At 53.4% G+C, this 19598-nt stretch overlaps 1 protein-coding gene across 1 annotated transcript in view; it reads left to right on the plus strand.

Annotated features, from left to right (window-relative positions):
- The window catches only part of KCNG1 (potassium voltage-gated channel modifier subfamily G member 1), a 6139-nt gene extending 223 nt beyond the window's left edge, over window positions 1-5916 (plus strand). Inside the window, exons 1-2 of the mRNA XM_077778281.1 lie at window positions 1-630; window positions 4864-5916. The exon at window positions 1-630 is cut by the window's left edge and continues 223 nt beyond it. Coding sequence (XP_077634407.1) covers window positions 1-630; window positions 4864-5634 — 1401 coding nt within the window. The 3' untranslated portion in view covers window positions 5635-5916. The remainder of the gene's footprint in view (window positions 631-4863) is intronic.
- Window positions 5917-19598: the final 13682 nt, after the last annotated feature.

The following is a 19598-nucleotide window of genomic DNA, read 5'->3' on the forward strand; positions in this document are numbered from 1 at the left end:
CCCCGCCAGGGCAGCCAGCCCGAGGACCGCCGGCGCCAAATCATCATCAACGTGGGCGGCATCAAGTACTCGCTGCCCTGGACCACGCTCGAGGAGTTCCCGCTGACGCGCCTGGGCCAGCTCAAGGCCTGCACCAACTTCGACGACATCCTGAACGTGTGCGATGACTACGACGTGACCTGCAACGAGTTCTTCTTCGACCGCCACCCGGGCGCCTTCGGCACCATCCTGACCTTCCTGCGCGCGGGCAAGCTGCGCCTGCTGCGGGAGATGTGCGCCCTGTCCTTCCAGGAGGAGCTGCTGTACTGGGGCGTCGCCGAGGACCGCCTGGACGGCTGCTGCAAGCGCCGCTACCTGCAGAAGATCGAGGAGTTTGCCGACGTGGTGGAGCGGGCGGAGGACGACGACGAGCCGCCGTCCAGTGAGGACCCCTGCAGCGAGGACGCCGCCGAGGGCGAGGGCGAGGGCCGCCTGGGCCGCTGCATGCGGAGACTGCGGGACATGGTGGAGAGGCCGCACTCCGGGCTGCCCGGCAAGGTGTTCGCTTGCCTCTCGGTGCTCTTCGTCACCGTCACCGCCATCAACCTGTCCATCAGCACCCTGCCCAGCCTGCGGGAAGAGGAGGAGCAGGTAAGAGCCGAGGCTGCCCGCCTGTGTGCGGAGAGGTTCGCTGCAGTGAGGGAGGGTCTCTGGACTCAGGAGACCAAGCAGTGTGCCAGATCCCTCTCTCCCCCAAATCCACATCTTTCACACCCACTCTGTCACCTCCACCAGGAGGCCTTCCAGGACTGCACTGGCCGAGTAGCATCTCCAGGCCCTTCTGATAGCCTATTTACATGTGTGTTGTCCACCTCCACGTTCAGACACGAGCTATGTGCCCGGCCGGGTCTGCGCGGGGCCCCCAGGGCCTAGAACAGTGTGCAGCATGAGCAAGGTACTCAGCCGCTCTGCGGAAGGCACAAGTGAAAGTGGTATGTGCATGATGCGATTTCTGATGTGCCTGCCCCTGAGCTGAACACGTAATATATCATCACCCACTGAGCCCTCTCTCAGCCTAATTCCCTTGTTTAAAAATATCCCAGAAAGGGGGTGCCTGGGTGGCTCAGTCATCGAGCCACCTCCCACCTCAGCTCAGGTCATGAGCTGGGGGTGCATTTGAGCCCCGGTGTGTGGCTCTCTGCTATCACCGTGGAGCCTACCTCAGATCTTCCGTCTCCTTCTACCCCTCCCCTGCTCACACACACTCTCTCTCTCTCTCAAAAATAAATAATAAACCATTTTTAAAAATATATTTAAGGAGTGCCCGAGTGACTCAGTCACTTAAGCATCGACTCTTGGTTTCAGTTCAGGTCATGATTTCATGGTTTTGTAAGTTCAGGCCCCACATGGGGCTCCGCACTGATGGTGCAGAGCCTGCTTGGGATTCTCTGTCTCCCTCTCTCTGCCCCTCCCCTGCTTGTNTAAGAGAGAGAGCGCGTGCACACATGTGTTCAAATAGTGAGCATCTCTGTGTTAAACATGGAGTAAACAAGAGTGTTTACTTTCATAACACATCAGATTGCTTTCATAACACTTGGGGGGGTTCTGGCACTTTTTTATACATTAAAGTTTTAAAATTTTTTCATGTTTATTTCTTTTTGAGAGAGACAGAGTGCAAACAGGGGAGGGGCAGAGAGAGAGGGAGACACAGAATCTGAAGCAGGCTCCAGACTCCAAGCTGTCAGCACAGTTCAATGCGGGGCTCGAACTCGTGAACCACGAGATCATGACCTGAGCCAAAGTCAGACGGTTAACTGACTGAGCCACCCAAGTGCCCCTATACATTGAATTTTTAAAGCGAGTATTAAAAAAAAAAAACAGCACTCAACCAGTAAAATTAATTTTTGAAAAGCAGAAGGGAGAATGATGAAGATGACCTGAACTTGAAATCCCATTTTGTCTGCTCTGGCTGTGTGTCTGTGGGCAAGTTATTTAACATCTCTGTGCCTCACTTTCCTCGCATGTCCACGGGGACTGTGCCCAGGCTCCCCTCACAGTGTGTAAGGATCTGGTGAGTGAGTGCACGGGAACGGATTGGCACGGTGCCTGGCGCTAGAGCGCGCAGGAAGTGCTAACAGTAAGGATTGCACACACCTGCCAAAAAAGAGAGAGAAAATACTCATTACTTGAGATCTGTCTGAAAGCACCTGTACGTAGCCTAGATTTCTTCTTGCCTCCAACATATGCAATCCCGATTCTATCAGGACAGTACTAATAAAGCCACTGTTTTATTCTGACACTTGCTTTTTTTTTTTTTTTTAATAAGACCTAGACTTTTCATGATTAAGTGAAAATATCATTCTTTGCCATTTTGGAAACCAGTAAGGTCCACTGTTTCGCTTGCTCCCTGAGCACACGTTTGAGTGCCTACTGTATTCAGGCATCACCAGGCACGACGGGTGACCAGGAGTATTCCAGCTACAGGGACCTCGGGTCTAGTGAAGAAGGGACAGTGATACCCCTGTGACCCTAAGTGTGAGACACAAGCCACGGGGGCTCTTAGGAGAGGCCCACCACCTGCTCTGGGGACGCTTAGTAGGGGCACACTCCAGGAAGGCTTTCTAGAGGAGGGGGCTTCCCATCACAGAGGACTGGGACCTCAAAGCCCCACCAAGTACTAGTTCATTTCTCCAACCTCTAACATGTTCCTAGAGAGAGAGCTGCTAGCTCAAGACACCTAGCGCCCAGCTGTGCCCAGGAGCGACAGGTGCCCCAGGCTGGCACCACGTGCGCCTGCCCGCTCTGTCAAAGGTCCCTTTGAGATTGAGGTCTAAAGCCACTGGGGACGGTCTACTGTCCAGTTCCATTGCAGACCGGGGAGACACGCTGACAGCCCACATGCCAAGTGCAGCACACACATGTGCCTGAGTGGCCCAAAGAGGGTTTTCTTTGTATGGAATTACCAGCATTTAAAACGCAGGAATTTCATGAGAAACTCCAGATCTCCAGCCTCCCTGAAAACTGGTGAAGCAACAGCCTCAAGCCTGAATTCTCCCGGGACGGTCATCAGGAGGTTCTTAGCGCGACAGCTGTGTTCTCTGGCAGGGCTCCACCCCACCTTGCCCACCTTCCTTGGGCCCCCTTTGCCCACCTGACCCTGATTGGCGCTCCCATCTAAACACCAGTCCCAGGGCACCTGCGTGGCTCAGTTGGTTGAGCGTCCGACTCTTGATTTTGGCTCAGGTCATGATCTCAGTTTCAGGAGTTCAGGCCCCTTTTGGGTTCCACTCTGGAGCCTGCTTGAGATCCTCCTTCATTCTCTGCCCCTTCCCCACTCACATTCTGTCTCTGTCAAAAGAAATACATAAACTTTGGGGCACCTGGGTGGCTCAGTCAGTTAAGTGTTCGACTTCGGCTCAGGTCATGATCTCACAGTCCGTGGGTTCGAGCCCACATTGGGCTCTATGCTGACAGCTCAGAGTCTGGAGCCTGCTTTGGATTCTGTGTCTCCCTCTCTCTCTGCCCTTCACCCACTCGCTCTCTGTCCCTGTCTCTCAAAATAAAGACATTAAAAAAAAAGAAATACATAAACTTTAAAAATAAAAAATAAATGCCAGTCCCATGTGCTTCTATCCATTCTGGTGACCAACATGAATTGGTCACCTGTCACGTGCCAGACCATTCCAGGCCCTGGGGTCCTGAGAGTGAACACAAGCTCCCCCTCCCTGTAGGGCTATAATCTGCCGGGTCAGGGAGGCAGGGGAGGTAGAGGGTGGAAACAGACAATAAACATGATAAATAAGTAACTTACAAAGCACAGAAAGAGGTGATGAGCCTCTGAACAAATAGAGCAGGAAAAGAAGAAATCAGGGTGGAGAACAAAGGGAGGAGGAGACTTTTAATCAGGGAGGGGATCTCGAAAGACCTCCCTGGGAAGGTGATATTGAAGCAAAGAGCTGGAGGAAGGGGGGACGGGGCCATGCGCGTGTCTCTGGGAAGAGGACTCCCATGGGGGGAGCAGAAAGTCCAGGCCTGACTTGGGGGTGCGGGGAGCCCCGGGGCGAGGCTGGAGCACATGAACAGGGCTAGGAAGTGGGAGAGGTGGCAGCGAGGCCATGTGTGCCCAGGAAGGACTCAAGCTATCGCTGGGAGCCATGTAAGGTACTGAGCATAGAATGGACAGAATCCGACTCTGGTTCTCAGCGTCCCTCTGGCTGTGTGCAAAATAAACTGTAGGGACCGGGGATCCCAGGAAGGAGGTGCCTGCCACTGTCCAGGCAAGAGAGGACGGTGCTGGACCAAGGTGAGGACAGGAGAACCTCAGAGAAGTGGTTTGATTCTGGAATCATTTTTTTTTTAAGGTTTATTTACTTATTTTGAGAGAGAGGGAGAGAGAGAGAATCCCAAGCGTGCTTTGTGCCGATAGATAGTGAGATCAAGACCTGAGACAAAATCAGGAGTCGGACATTTAGCAGACTGAGCCACCCACGCATCCTGATTCTGGAATCTTTTTTTTTTTTAATGTTTATTTATTTCTGAGAGAGAGAGAGACCAAGTGTGAGCAGGGGAGAGGAAGAGAGAGAGGGAGACACAATCTGAAGCAGGCTCCAGGCTCTGAGCTGTCAGCACAGAGCCCGACGCGAATCCAGAGGCGGGGTCTGGAATCCGGGGATGGGGATCTGAAATCTAGGGGCGGGGTCTGGAATCCTGGAGCCAAGTCTGGGCTCAGGAGAGACGAAGAACGGTGGATGCAGGTGCTTGCAGCCCTAGGCCTGGCCACGGTGGCCCAGGAAGGGAGCCTAAGTAGAGACGGGCCAGGGCACAGCACACGGCCTCGATGGTGGGACGACTGACCTCTCGCCTGACCTCCCCCCCTCCCCCCAGGGCCGGTGCTCGCAGATGTGCCACAATGTCTTCATTGTGGAGTCGGTGTGCGTGGGCTGGTTCTCCCTCGAGTTCCTCCTGCGGCTCATCCAGGCGCCCAGCAAGTTCGCCTTCCTGCGGAGCCCACTGACGCTGATCGACATGGTGGCCATCCTGCCCTACTACATCACCCTGCTGGTGGACGGCGCCTCCGCGGGCCGCCGCAAGTCCGGCGCGGGCAACAGCTACCTGGACAAGGTGGGGCTGGTGCTGCGGGTGCTGCGCGCACTGCGCATCCTGTACGTCATGCGTCTGGCCCGCCACTCCCTGGGGCTGCAGACGCTGGGGCTCACGGCCCGCCGCTGCACCCGCGAGTTCGGGCTCCTGCTGCTCTTCCTCTGCGTGGCCATCGCCCTGTTCGCCCCCCTCCTCTACGTCATCGAGAACGAGATGGCCGATAGCCCCGAGTTCACCAGCATCCCTGCCTGCTACTGGTGGGCCGTCATCACCATGACAACCGTGGGCTATGGGGACATGGTGCCCCGGAGCACGCCCGGCCAGGTGGTGGCGCTCAGCAGCATCCTCAGCGGCATCCTGCTCATGGCTTTCCCCGTGACCTCCATCTTCCACACCTTCTCGCGTTCCTACCTGGAGCTCAAGCAGGAGCAGGAGAGGGTGATGTTCCGGAGGACGCAGTTCCTTATCAAGACCAAGTCGCAGCTGAGCAACATGTCCCACGACAGTGACATCTTGTTCGGAAGTGCCTCCTCGGACACCAGAGACAACAACTGAGCCCACAGGACACGCCCCGCCGCCCCCACCACCGCCGCCGCCGCCAGGATACCCCCAGCTCTGCCTGCCCTCTGCGGCTTGAAGCTACCGCCGTCACTACCAGAAGCCTTCACAGGCACGTGCTGCTCTGAGCGCGGCCCCGGCATCGGACGCACTGGAACCACACCCCAAGGAGGAAGCCTGCAAGGGCCGCAGAGGGGTCCCCAGCCCTCCGCGGCCCACAAGTGAAGCAGAAGCTGGCGGAGAGCCCAGCACACACCTGAAACCGCACCCCCCCCAGCCCACCCCGTGTCTGTTTCCCTCAATAAGGACATGGCTTTGTCCTTTCCACCGTGTACATAAGCTGCCCAGCAAAGACTTGCTGTATGGGCCTGCCTGGAGAAAAATACAAATGGCAACAGCAACTTGTCTGTGTGTCCTGTGGATCATATGCAATTAAAGAAAACCAGTGGAAAAGAGAGAAAATGCCTTCCATGGGGCTCTGAAGAGAGGAAGCTGTTTGCCTGCTAAGCCCGCCAGGTCCTGGGAGCACAGGGGCCCGTTTCCTTGGGTGGTCCAGGCCTGGTGGGGCCCAGCGGGTCGGGGGAAAGGGAGAGAACAGGCAGCTTTGGGGAAGTGGCCCCTAAATACCACAGCCCCGCCCCTGGTTTTCCTTGATCCCTCCCACTCTCCCGGCCTCTCTTCCTCCCTCTTTCCTTCTCTCGCAACCTCTGTTCTCTTCTTTTGTACCTTAGGGTTCTCAGACTGTCCCTCGAGGGACCCCAGCAGTTAAGTGGATGCCAAGGGGGCCTGTCAGCATTGCTGACTACAAAGGAGAAATCGCTTTGTTTTATTTTTTAAAACTACTGTGGATTTCCTTTTCTAGCCATTCTTTTTTTTTTTTTATTTAAATGCGTTACATCATTTAAAGCCAGCTCTAGGGTAGGATCGATGCTTTGGGAATGTGGGCAGTCTGAGAAGCGCCGTCTGGAGCCCCCAAAGGCACCCCCGCCCCCTGGAAACTGCTCCCGAAGTCATGTAGCCTGGGTGACACATAACAGGGAGGGACCCCGGCCTGCCGACAGGTTCACTCAGCTCGAAGGCATCAGAGCCCCTCGGTGCCTAGACAGGGAGGGGGCTTCACCCCCAGGGCACAACCACAGCCTGTCCTCGGCCTCACAGGCACCGAAGCATTGCTTTCTTCATCCCAAACCTGATCCTGCCTTGGCCATGGCCCCTCTGCCGGCCCGACAGCAGGACGTATGCTCCCACACAAACCTACCAGCTCACGGTCCTGCCTGAGTCCACCAGTGGCCATCCGTTACGTGGAGAATAAAGCCCAAATGCCCTGAGGGACCCAGCCCCCCCCCAGCTTCAGCACCCCCCTCTCTCTGCTCACCCCCTCCAGCCGCAGGGGCCTCGGCTCTTCTGACACACCCAGCCCATTCCCAGCTCGGGCCTTCACACCTGCAGATCCCTCAGCTGGGAATGCCCTTCCCGAAGAACACTGCGTGGCTGCCCCTTCCGTCGCCTCCCCGACCACCTCTTTAAAGAATGCACACCAGCACCTCCCCCTAAGTCCCTCCTCCCCTGCTTGATCTTCCTCGTCTGCCTGTCGACCTTCCAAGTGGCCCTTGGAAGGGGCCTGCCACTCAATTACCGTCTGTCTCCCAGCTGGCGAGGTCAGTGCTACTCCCAAACTGCGACCCTCCGCTGCTGACTCCCAGCGCCTAGCGCAGGGCCTGGCACCCAACAGGTGCTCCCGCAACATCCGTGGAATGAATGAATGAGGGAAAACGGGAAAGAGGGCCTGGAAGTAGAAAGGCCTTCAAGCGTGTCCTTCTCTGTGTCTTGGGCAGGGGGGCGTGGCGATCTCAGCACGGTGTACACGCACCAGCGCAGAGAGGAAATCTCACTTGAGTCACAAGGGCCTTGTTAAAGGCTTCCCTGAGGCCTGCTTCCAGTGACTCGCACCTGCAAAGCAAGCTTTCAGACCAATTAGCTCTCCCCTCCCCAGCCTGGTAGGTACCGTAGCAATCCGGCACTGCCATCATGGTAATAGTAGCTTAGATTTATGGAATGACACCCCCCCCCCCAAAAAAAAATGGCTGTGAGAGACAGGAGTCCATTGAAAATACTAAACAGACCGAAACGTGACACAGAGGGGCATAAAATGGAGTGGAGTGGAAAGCAAATACCACTTGGGGTGGAGGAGGGAGCCCCAAATGGGACAGCCCTGGTGGGAGACAGTCTCTGAAGACAGTCTGGGGTCGTGCAGAGAAGGAGCCGGGGTCACGGAAGGCTTGAGGTGTCTGCATGTTCTTACACAGGTTCTGATCTGCACTAGCGGCCGAACTAGAGGCCCAGACTTAGGCACCTCTCCAGACCTCCCCTGAGGGACAGAGGAGCTCGAGATACTGACCCGCACACCCAGAGAGGCGTTCAGGGTCTTTGGCCCTAATTAAGCAGGAGGGCTTGGGACTCCTAGCCAGCTGCTTCGAGGACCAAAGCGACCACCTTGATGACTATGGCTTCTCTACTTTTGCCTGGCAGTGTGGGATGTAACGCAGAAAGCCCAGCTATCCATCACACTGAAGAGGAGACCCCTTCTCATGGAAGTGTGGGCGCAAATTCCTTGCCCTGCCCTAAGGAGTCTTCCCTCTTGACCCCAGAACAGGCAACTGACACCCAACAGCTGGGATGATGGTGTGCAAACATCACTCTCTATCATCGCTCAATGGCAAACAGCCAGGAAGGCCTGTCCCAATCTGTTTTCTTTTTTAGGTCACATGGTTTTCCCCTCCATCTCTGATTTAGCTCAGAGCTTCTTTAAGACTTGCAGTGGGGGGTTGGGAAGGCAGATTTAACAACACAGATTCTCAGGCCCCACCTCTGAGCAGGTTCAGAACTTTTCCCCTTGAGCGCGGAATTGAAGGGGAAGCCAAAAAGGACTCCATAATCAAGATAAATCAGATTTTAATGTAGTGTTTTTTTAATGGGTTTTTTGTTTTTGTTTTTGTTTTTTTTTCTGAGAGAGAGAGAGAGACAGCGTGATCCGGGGAGAGTCAGAGAGAGAGGGAGACACAGAATCTGAAACAGGCTCCAGGCTCTGAGCCAGCTGTCAGCACAGAGCCCAACGCAGGACTTGAACCCAAGAACCGTGAGATTGTGACCTGAGCCAAAGTCAGACGCTTAACCGACTGAGCCACCCAGGCGCCCCAATGTAGTGTTCTTTTTAAAAATCAAAATTAGGGGCACCTGGCTGGCTCAGTTGGTAGAGCATGCAACTTGATCTCAGGGTTGTGGGTTTGAGCCCCATGTTAGGTATAGAGATTATTTTAAAAAAAATAAAATCTTTAGGGGCACCTGGGTGGCTCAGTCAGTTAAGTGTCTGACTTCGGTTCAGGTCATGATCTCATGGTTCATGGGTTCGAGCCCCACGTTGGGCTCTGTGCTGACAGCTCAGAGCCTGGAGCCTGCTTCAGATTCTGTGTCTCCGTCTCTCTATGACCCTCCCCTGCTCATGCTGTCTCTCTCTTAGAAATAAATAAAACATTTTAAAAAATCTAAAAAAAAAAGAAAAAAATCAAAAGTAAAGGCAGATGCCTTTTGCCCTTGACATGATGTAGCCTCAGCTTGCCCCTCCCTGGTTCTGACCCTACCCGGACGCCCCTCCCCCCATCCCGGGCATATCCTGCAATACATCTCCAATTGGCCAAGGGCAAGTGCGGTGGGAGCTTTGAGCACCTGGCACCCAAGGCTGCTGGGGCCTGGGCACCCATCGCCTTGAGGGGGACCAGGGAAGTCACCAAGACCATCCCCCACGGCAGAACCAGGGCCCACACAGTGGACCACATGAACTGAAGATAATAATTTCTGATGTTGGTAAGCACGGAGTGACCTGGCAAGGAGTGACTGGGACCAGGGAGAGCAGCCACTTAGGAGGGTCAAGGAAGGGGTGTTTGACTGGCTCAGAGGAGCATGCAACTCTTGATCTCAGGGTTGTGAGTTTGAGTCCCACATTGGGCGTAGCAATTATTTTTTAAAAAAGAGAGACAGAGAGAGTCAGGAAGGACTCTTTGAGGAGGCAGCATTTAAAGGGAGACCTGGAGGAGGTCTCAGTCGGTTAAGAGTGAGACTTGTGATTTCAGCTCAGGTCATGATCACGGTTTGTGGGTTCGAGCCTCGCATCGGGCTCCACGCTGACCACGCAGAGCCCGTTTGGGATTCTCTCTCTCTCTCTGCCCATCCCCTGCTCCCATGCACACTCACTCTCTCTGTCTCTCTCAAAAACAAACAAATATTTTTAAAAATAATAAATAAAAGGGGACCCGGAGGAGGGGGATGGACAGCAATCTAAGCAGAGGGGACAGACAGCCAGTGCAAAGGCCAAGAGGTGGGGAAGATGGGGACATTCTGCCAGCTGTCGAGGGAGCACACGGGCCTGGAAACACGTCCCTGCTGGGAACGCCCTTCCTCCCAGGGAGACAACTCAGATCTGCAAAGACGACGCTCTGAACAAACATTTCCAGAGCACTTACTCCGGCGCAGGTGTGATCGCAGCAGCTGGGGACAAAAGAAACCGAACAACAGAACTGGACTCAGCCCCTGCCCCAGGGGTGCTGATAATCTGCTGGAGAAGAATACACACAAATAAATACATGAAAACCTATGGACTGATGGGGGCGCAGGCCGGGGGGGCTGGAGGAACTTGGAGAAGGACAGAAAGCATGGTTTCCACGTGCATGTTTTTCCTTCAGAAGCAATCGGGGTTCCTCCCAGCACTCGTTCTGGGGTCTCTCCCACTCTTCCTCAAACCCCTCCCCATCCTGGCCCCATCAGCTTAGAGCTGCACAGCAGCAGAGGGACCCTGTTAAGAACCCAAGTGCCATCACGCTCACCCTCCGGGAGGGTGAGCTTACCTATGCGCGGTAAGAGCCGGAGTCTCTCTCAGCCCTACCTCCCTGGTCTGCTTTTCTGGTCTCTCCTTTCAGCTACACCAACCTCTCCTCTAGTCGTGGAACTGACCAAATACAGCCCGACCTCAGAGCCTTTGCACTTGCTGTTCCCTCCACCTGGGAGACTCTTCCCTGGGTTGTAGCCACTGGCTCCCTCTCCTCATTCCGTTCTCTGCTCAAATGTCACTGAAACAGAGAGACCCTATTCGACCTCTTCCCCCAGCCCTGCATAAAGACCTCATTCCCAGAATGCCCCAGTGTGTTAACCTTGGCTTCTTTCTTCTGTATTCTGACGCTTTGATATCTGAGGCCCTGCAGACCCGAGGCGGACGGCCCCTCCCAGGATTAGGCAATTCCTAGAGATGATAAACAACTCACCATTTTCAAATACCAGCCAATCCAGAGCCCATAGCTAACCACCTCCTTCTTCAGACTCTCACCCACCAGGACACTATCCACCGGCCCCAATCACCCCAGGGCTAAGTACCAGACAACCAGGAACAGTCCCCTGCCCCCGGGCCTGCTGCAATCATTCAACTAGGCGATCCGAAGCCCACTTGCCTGGCTTCGCCTCTCCCTTCCCTCAGAGATCACCGTAAAGACTCTTGCCACAGACTCCCCCCCCGCCCCCCGCCACCTCTGCCTCTGACCGGCCCTGGTGCTTTTCCATGTTCCCCCCACCCCCACTAGGTGTGGCCCCTCCTCTTGGGAACTGTGAGTATGACAAACTAGCTTTTCTTTTCTTTTTTTTAAGTTTATGTATGTATTTTGAGAGAGAGCAAGCAGGGGAGGGGCAGACAGAGAGGAGAGGGAGAGAATCAAGCAGGCTCTGCACTGTCAGTGTAGAGCCCAACGGGGGGCTTGAACTCATGAACCACAAGATCATGACCCGAAGTGGAAGCTTAACCGACTGAGCCACCCAGGTGCCCCATAAACCAGCTTTTCAATGGCAGTTTCTCCTAGTCGCTTGGACTCACCATACCTGAATGATAATGGAGCCCATTTTTTAAAGCACCCAGCCCCCTTATCCTACTTCATCCTTCTCTTTTTATCGAACCCTTATTATCACCTAACACATTATATATTTATTTTCTTATGGTCTTTTCCTCTCCACTGATGTTCAGCCCCATGAGGGTAGGGACCTTCACAGGAGCATCCCTTGCCTAGGACAGCAGCTGGTACACAGTAGGTGCTCAATCAACATTTGCTGCATCAACGAAGCCGTGGACCCCTTACTTCTATACAGAGCCCTATGAAATACACGCACATATTGGGCCTACCTGCTCATATATACGGTGACATGAATCGCATTAAAATCTATTCCTATGTAACAACACGACAAGTATGACAGACAGAAAAGCTGCCTCTCACCCAGGTCACCCAACGGTTTCTGCTTGGAAACAATGTCTCCCATGTGAATTTAGTCCTCCAGCAATATTCTTTTATTTTGAATTAAATGTATGAAAAGATATTGTGGGGCTTTGTTTGCCACCATAAAACAGAGCCTGAAAGATTTTTTTCCTCTTCTGGAACCAACCTGCTGCTTATGCAAAGGACATGTAAAATCCAAATAAATGAATTTCTTAAAATAAATTTAAAGCCGTCAGCTGGCCTTGCTTTAAAAAATGGTGCGGCGGGGTGGGGGATGTGAGGGCAGGGCATAATAAAGGACTAGATCCTAGGTCTGGATTACTGGTTATTAGGTTTATTATTATACATACATGGGCCCCCAAGAAAAAAAAACTAATTAGAATCATTCTTTAAATGACAAGTGCATTTAATAGGTGGCCAGAACTGCTGTTAAATGGACAGAGCTGCTTCTCCATAAAGTCGATTAAATAGGAACTGCCTCTTCACTTTAGAAGCTCAGAGGTCTTTTGCAATTGGCATAAAAATTACTCAGCAGTGACAGTCAATCAAGGTATCTGGGGACAGTTGTGGGGAAAGGGAAGCCGACAGAAAAGAAGCAGTATCTTTATTCATTGCCCTCGGCTATTCAATCTTATCCCATTAGGGGCCGCTGGGCTGTATTTTGCTTTCAAAGGAGAATAAATTGGGAGACCGAGCAGAAAGCACTTCCCCAAACACTGAGACTGATTGTCTACTGGCAAAGACTTGGAGTGGGCCCTCCAGCCCGCGTACACAAGGAAGAGCCCGCCCTTGCCCAGAAATTGCCAGGCGGGGTCTGGGCGAGTTAGGAGGGGATCTCCTCTCCATTAAGAGAGTCTAACGTATTTGCCTGGAGGGACAAAGATCTAGAGAAGAGGTGACAACCACTCGTGTCTGTGATCAGCACTCAGCCGGGGTGGGGGGAGGGGGGCAGACGCTGCCGGGTGCCACCGCGAAGGCCTTTCCCCTACTTCTCTACCAGGACGCGGGCGCTCACCCAGTCCCAGGCTTTACACCAACCAGAATGGCCCAGGAGCAGGCACGTGACCCGTCCTGGCCAATGAGAGCCCAGAGGAAGTCAGCCTGGGGTGGTCACATGACCCGTCCTGGCCAATGAGACCCCAGAAGAAGGCAGCCGGAGGTTACCGCGGGTGTCTTCCCTCTGGTGGGAGAACGCCGGCTTCCCCTCTGTCCCCACTTCTGCCCTGATGGAAGGGTGGAAGGTGCTGTGGGGGTCCAGCCGCAGCTTCTGTGTGTTGTCGTGCCTCACGGCAGCCCCCTCTCCGGGGACCCACGGCAGCCAGGGAGGCAGAACCAGTGACCGCTGACCGCGGCGTGAGGATCCTCAGTCCTCTGCCTGGAGACGGAACGCGGCCCGTGATGGTGCGCATGCGTCACAGCTCCCCCTGGAGCCAGGCTGAACCCCATTTCCAGCTAAACGGCATTTTATCCTCTTCCACGCGCCGTCCTGCTTCCCTCCTCCCTTGCTGGTTTCTCTTGAGAGCACGCCCGGTAAGTCATGTGCACCTCAACCCCCATCTTAGCCCCCCGGCCTCTGCTTCTAGGGAGCCCGCACTAAGGCAATGGGTGCTGGGGCTGGGTGGCCACGCAACGGGGGACGGTCAGCTGGAGGAGGGAAACCCCAAGGTAAAGGAGGTGGGGCTGAAAGACGCGAAGAGCCCGCAGGTTGCCGCGAAGATGTGGAGCCACCGGACCCACCCAGGGATGTCTTCCGGATTTAAGTTACTGCTGCTAGGGTGCCGACCACCTTGGTTTGCCCTGGCCCGGGGTGGTTCCTGGGATGCCACATTCGATTCTGAACCCAGAAGAGCTCCCAGAAAACCTGGACGACGTGGCCACCCTACTGCTCGTCGGGCATTCTCAGCGTGCAGCCAAAGCATATCCAGCTGATGTGATTATTATCCCCATTTTACAGTGGGAGAAACTGAGACGCAAGAGGCAAATGATGTGTATGTGATCCTACAGCCAGCTAGTGGCAGAGCTGCATTCAGCAATCTAGAATTTATGGCCACTATTCCAGAGCTCTTATACCCATTTCACGGAGGAGGAGGTGTACGACCCTGGCACAGCACTATCTGCCAACTTGAGTGGGCGCCTGTACTTCCTCTCCCCACTAGCATCTGGCAGTGGCCACTGGACGGAAATTCTAGTGGCCCGTCCAACATCCACACTCCCCTTCCTTACTACTAACATCTGGATAAAATTTCCACCGATTTAATCCAGATGTGCTGCCTCTGAGAATGGAGATTATATTTCCCAGCATCCCTTGAAGCTGGATGTGACCAAACGGCCAATGGCCAATACTAGTCTGGCCAGTAAGGTATAGCCTGGTGGGGGACTTTGAGAAGGTTCCTTAGAAGGGAGGCAATGGTACTTCTGTTCTTCCTGTTCCTGGACCATACATGTGATTGCTGGATCTCCAACAACCGTCTTGGACCATGAGGTGACCATAAAGATACAAGCTAAGTGCTGAGAGTGGTAGGACAGGAAGCTGAGAATCTGGGTCCTTGATGATACTTGAGAACAGTTACATTTCTGGAATCCGTCCTCCAAATAGATGTTCAGATTCTTATAGGCCTATCAGCAAAGATCTTCTCTCTCACTCACTGAATATAAACCTTAGAGACGGGAGCCTGGGAAGGGGGCCAATACAGAGGAAAGAAGATCCAAAGGATGGAGAGCGTGAAACCAGGTTCTAGTCAATGTTGAGTCTCTGGAGCCAGAAGTACCTGAACCCATCCCTTCCACTGGACATTTTATTCATAGGATGCAATAAATTGGGTTTCTGTCATTTCCACTGAGTGGCACATACCTGAGTCTGAACTGGGAGTCCAGGAAGGGTCCTGTGAACTTTAGTATCTATCAAGATAACCTTAACAATAAGAGTATCTTGGGGCACCTGGGTGGCTCAGTGGGTTAAGTGTTCAACCTCAGCTCAGGTCACGATCTGTCGGTTGATCTCTCGGTCTGTGAGTTCAAGCCCCCCAGCAGGTTCTGTGCTGACAGCTCAGAGCCTGGAGCCTGCTTTGGGTTCTGTATCTCCCTCTCTCTCTGCCCCTCCCCCATGCACGCACTCGCTCTCTGTCTCTCTCTCTCTCTAAAATAAATGAACATTTAAAAAAAATTTTTTTAAACAATAAGAGTACCTTAACGCTGAACTGAGCACTCTAGCCAGGCAGGCACATTTGCCTTCACAAGCGTCAATCCACCCAACTTTCTTAATTAAACTACCCGGATAGGCACGTGCTACTACAGTGAGTGGGGAAACTTGGAGAAGCGGAAGGTGTTGCAAGTCCCAGAAGAGAAGGCAGGATCTTGGGCTTTGGAGCCAAGGAATCTTCAGTTCGCTTTTCTGACACTGCCTTGCTGTGTATCCCTGGGTAAGTTACTAAACCTCTCATTGGTCCTTTGTATAAAAGGAACAATAATCCCCATCACACCAGAGTGACGAGACGACAGAATGAAATAAAGACTCTAGAGCATCAGGAACAGAATCTGGCCCATAGTAAGTGTTCAATAAATAGTGGCCATGGCCATTATTGTTAATTACTCCCCGAGAACTCAACTAGCAACAGTGATAAAGGTCTGGTGGATTGATAGCATACACAAGGTAACAAGGGTGTGCTTTAGCCTGCTTTTTTATAACATTTCAAAGGACTTTCACACATTTCTCATTTGCCTGCACGGCAGCGGCTGCTAATTACAAATGCATGTTCGCACTTTGTTCCAACAGATTTGGCAGAATCACAATTTGGAGATCTTTTCATTAGCAGTTAGATAATGAATGTGGGGGAACTGCGTTGTCCAATTACTCGGGGATCCAGATCTCCCCCCTGCCTTCCCCTGCAGCCAGTGCATACTTCTTCTGTTGCAGTGCATGGGGCTCTGGCCACTTGGGAAGGTGGACACCTGGCTTCGCTCTGCTGGGAAGCAGCGTGGGGTGGTATGAAGGGCTGTGTCATCTCTCTACCACTGCCTAGTAGGTATCCTTGAGCTGGGCACTTAGCTTCTCTGAGCATTGTTTTCTTCATCTGGAAAATCGGGACAATAATGCCTTCCTCCAAGGCTGTGTGGGGATGGGTAAAAGATCATGTGAGATAATGCAGTCAAGTGTTTGGCAAGGAGGAGGTATTCAGTCATAGTTTTTTCTAAGCCATTTTGTAAAAATTAAATGGATGTTTTATCAGGCACTCTTATGTTTCTCTCTTTTTTTATTTTTTATGTTTATTTTTGAGACAGACAAACATAGCATGAGTGGGGGAGGGGCAGAGACAGAGGGAGACACAGAATCCGAAGCAGGCTTCAGGCTCTGAGCTGTCAGCACAGAGCCCGATGTGGGGCTTGAACCCACGAACCCACGAACCATGAGATCATAACCTGAGCCGGAGTTGGCCGCTTAACCAACGAACCACCCCAATGTCCTGGGACACTTAGGTTTCTAAATAGCAGAAAACCCAACTCAGACTGGCTTAAGTGAGGAGTGTGGGGAACATGTTGGTGGAGAAAGTATGGAGGAAGGACATTCATAGGTTCAGGTATCTGAAAGCCCCAGGTCCTGCCAACCTCAGGTGCAGTTCAAAGTCATGAGGAATCACCATCTTACAGTCTCCACCAGTTGGGCCCCACTCTCTTGTTCGATCTGGCAGCTCAAGACTCCCTGCATGGTGACAACATGGCTGCAGATGCCCCACCTCTCATCTCCTCAAATTTAAGTCCAACAGGAAGGAGCAAGGCACCTTTTGGGTGGCTCCTGCCAGAAGTTTTGAGATTCACTCTGTCAAGTAGCTTAGACCATGTGCCCACCCCTGAGTCCATCGATGAGGCCACCAGGAGTCAGTGCTCTGATTGGCCCAGCCTGGGGACGAGCTCCACCCCCTGGGCTGAAAGTGGACTGAGGATGAAAACGGGAGAGCCAGCCGCCTCCCTTTAGCGCCCTCTACTGATGGAGTTGAACATCGCACTCACTCCAAAGGAGGGAGGCGTTATCACACAGCAGGTAGTACGGAAGGTTGCTCTTGGAGCCTAGAGGCAAACAAAACACATCGGTAACTGGAACACATCCCCAGCCCTGGAGCTGTAGAGGCATCGGCCCAGCAGGAGCTGTGGTCCTAGAGAAACACACAGTTGCAGGCCCGAGCAGGGAGGAAACAGGTTTGCCCCAAACACCCATCTTTTGCCAGTGCCTCCCTTTGCAGGATTCTTGAGTGATGCAGTTTCTATTGGCCAGCCCCACCCCCACCCCGGGGCAGAGAATGGGTCTGGGGGCAAACGGGGAATGCCCAGCTCAGCAGGTCCTATCCTGATTCTCCACATTACAGAGAGGATCAGCCTTGCCGCAGCCACTCACGACCCAGCTCACCATGCGTCCTATGCCCACAGTGGGAGGGAGCGGGGGCGATGGAGTGCTCCAGCAGACTCTTCAAAACACCATTCCTACGAACTCAGAGGTCACTGGTGTCCCCTCCAGCACTTCAACAAACTTGCCTCTACTTGCTCAGGAGAAGGACGGGGAAACAAATCTTTATTGCAATCTCTCCCCAGCGGGTCGCTCAGCGAGGGTTCTCATCTTCCACGGGATTGTCTTCATTTGCGCCCTGACCCAGGCTACCTGCGGGCTAAGAAGTACATGAGCTGAAAGGAGAAAGGAGGAGAGGAAGGTGCAAAAGGTAACCCCACTGCACCCAATTAGAAAGCAAGAAATCAACCGTGCCTGTGATGGGCACTGTCTGCCGGCGCTGTGCGTGGATCTTAAACAAAAATCTATTCAGCAGCTGATTCACACCACAAAGCTGGGGCCTGGACAGTCCAGTGGAAATACGAGTGTGCTTTTCGGACGAGCGAAGCTTCTCTCTCTCTTAGTCATGGTCAAAAGTAGCTGGTTGGCAGGGATCCTGCGGGGCTCAGTCAGTTAGGCATCCGACTCTTGATTTCGGCTCCGGTCATGTTCTCATCGTTCGTGAGTTCAAGCCCCGTGTCGGGCTCTGCGCGGACATCAGGGGGCCTGCTTGAGACTCTCCATTTTTCTCTCAAAAATAAATAAATTAACACTTTTTGAAAAGTAGCTGATTGCCATGAACCTAAGTGTGCTCTCAGCCCTTGCTACTCAAACTCTGGTGCATGGACCAGGGGCATGGGTGCCTCCGTTAGAAGTGCGCGTTCTCTGGCCCTACCCCAGCGGGGGGACCCGTCTGCAGTTCAACAAGAGTCTGGATGACTGATGTACACGGTGGAGTCTGAGACACTGGTCTAAACCACACTGCTGGGACACTTCGCTTTCGCTCGGATGACCCGCTGTCCCGGCTTGCCTGGGGCTTGCCTGGGTTGGCATTCAACATCCCGTGCACACCGCACTAGCTGGTCATCTCAGCTGCTGCCCCAACCACCTTACCAACTTCTGGGGCCCCTGTGCTTTAAAAAAAAGTAAACACCTCAGCCCTCAGCCAAAGTCTAAGACCCACAGCGCCATCTCGAGTCCCCCGGGGCCAGACCCCAGCTCATCTCCCCATCGTCTTCCTCCTCGGCTTCTCCTTCCTCTCTTGGAAGCTCTGGGCATGTAGGGTCTCCCCCAGGCCATGGGGGAGAGGACAGGAGGCTCAGGCGTGGGCAAGCTGCAGTTGAAGCCTAAGGGTTCACCCCCAAACCTTTCAGCTTCTCTCCCTGCCACACCACAGAGTTCTCTTAACCTGAAATGCTCTTCCAGCCCGCTTTCTCCTTACTCCCTCCCCTCTCCCCAGCCCCAGCATGAGCTGCTCAGGTCACGATCTCCTGGCTGCATGCGAGCATCTAGCTCATGCCCTGCTCAGTACACACTTGCCAAGAGGCACAGCCAATCCAGCGAGTGGACGGGGTGTAATCGGGACTCATCACGCTGAGCTGGCCTGAGATGCTTTCCCAAGTTATCCAGAGGCTCTCAGCCCTGCTCCTGCTAGAATCTTCTCTTTTGGGGGCTTTGGGGAAAAAAAAACTACTGATACCAGAGGTTCTGGTCCGGAACCACTAAGAGAAAACTGTGAGATATCCCCCACCTCCGTTCCTACCCTAAACATCTCAGGAGCCTGAGCCGGCGATGAAAACCCAAATGGAAAACTACAGGGCCCAGACTAACACCTGGCATGCGGGAATTGGGGGGGGGGGTATCAGATAATGAGGGTGGCAGGCCTTGTAGGGTACACGCCCCAGTCGAAGGCTGTCACCGTGGCAGTCCAAGCAAAGCAGTCAATGAATGCTATTGAAAGTGGTCAAGCGGGAACAATTTCCCCTTTCTCAGTTTCCTCAGCTGTAAAATGGGTATGCTGATAACAAGACCTATCTCACAGGGTTGTTTTGTGAAGATAAAATGAGTTAATGCTCGTAAACTGCTTAGAATATTGCTTGGCACATGGTAACTATTCAATTAGTATTATAATTACCATTATCTGCCAACCACAGTCTCCTGTTGGGGGGGGGGGAGCTGCCAGATTGATATGAGGGTTTGTAGTAAGTTTAGTTTTGCTTGTTTTTGTTTTGTTTTGTCTTCTGAACTTCCATCCAGTGTTGAGGAATCCCCAACCTCATGGTGCAAAGCCAGCCTCCTACCATTAGACTCACTTTCCCAGCCTCTCTTGCAGTGGGGCATGG

Source organism: Crocuta crocuta, unplaced genomic scaffold (assembly GCF_008692635.1).
Source record: "Crocuta crocuta isolate KB4526 unplaced genomic scaffold, BGI_CrCroc_1.0 scaffold27, whole genome shotgun sequence".
Lineage (NCBI taxonomy): Eukaryota > Metazoa > Chordata > Mammalia > Carnivora > Hyaenidae > Crocuta > Crocuta crocuta.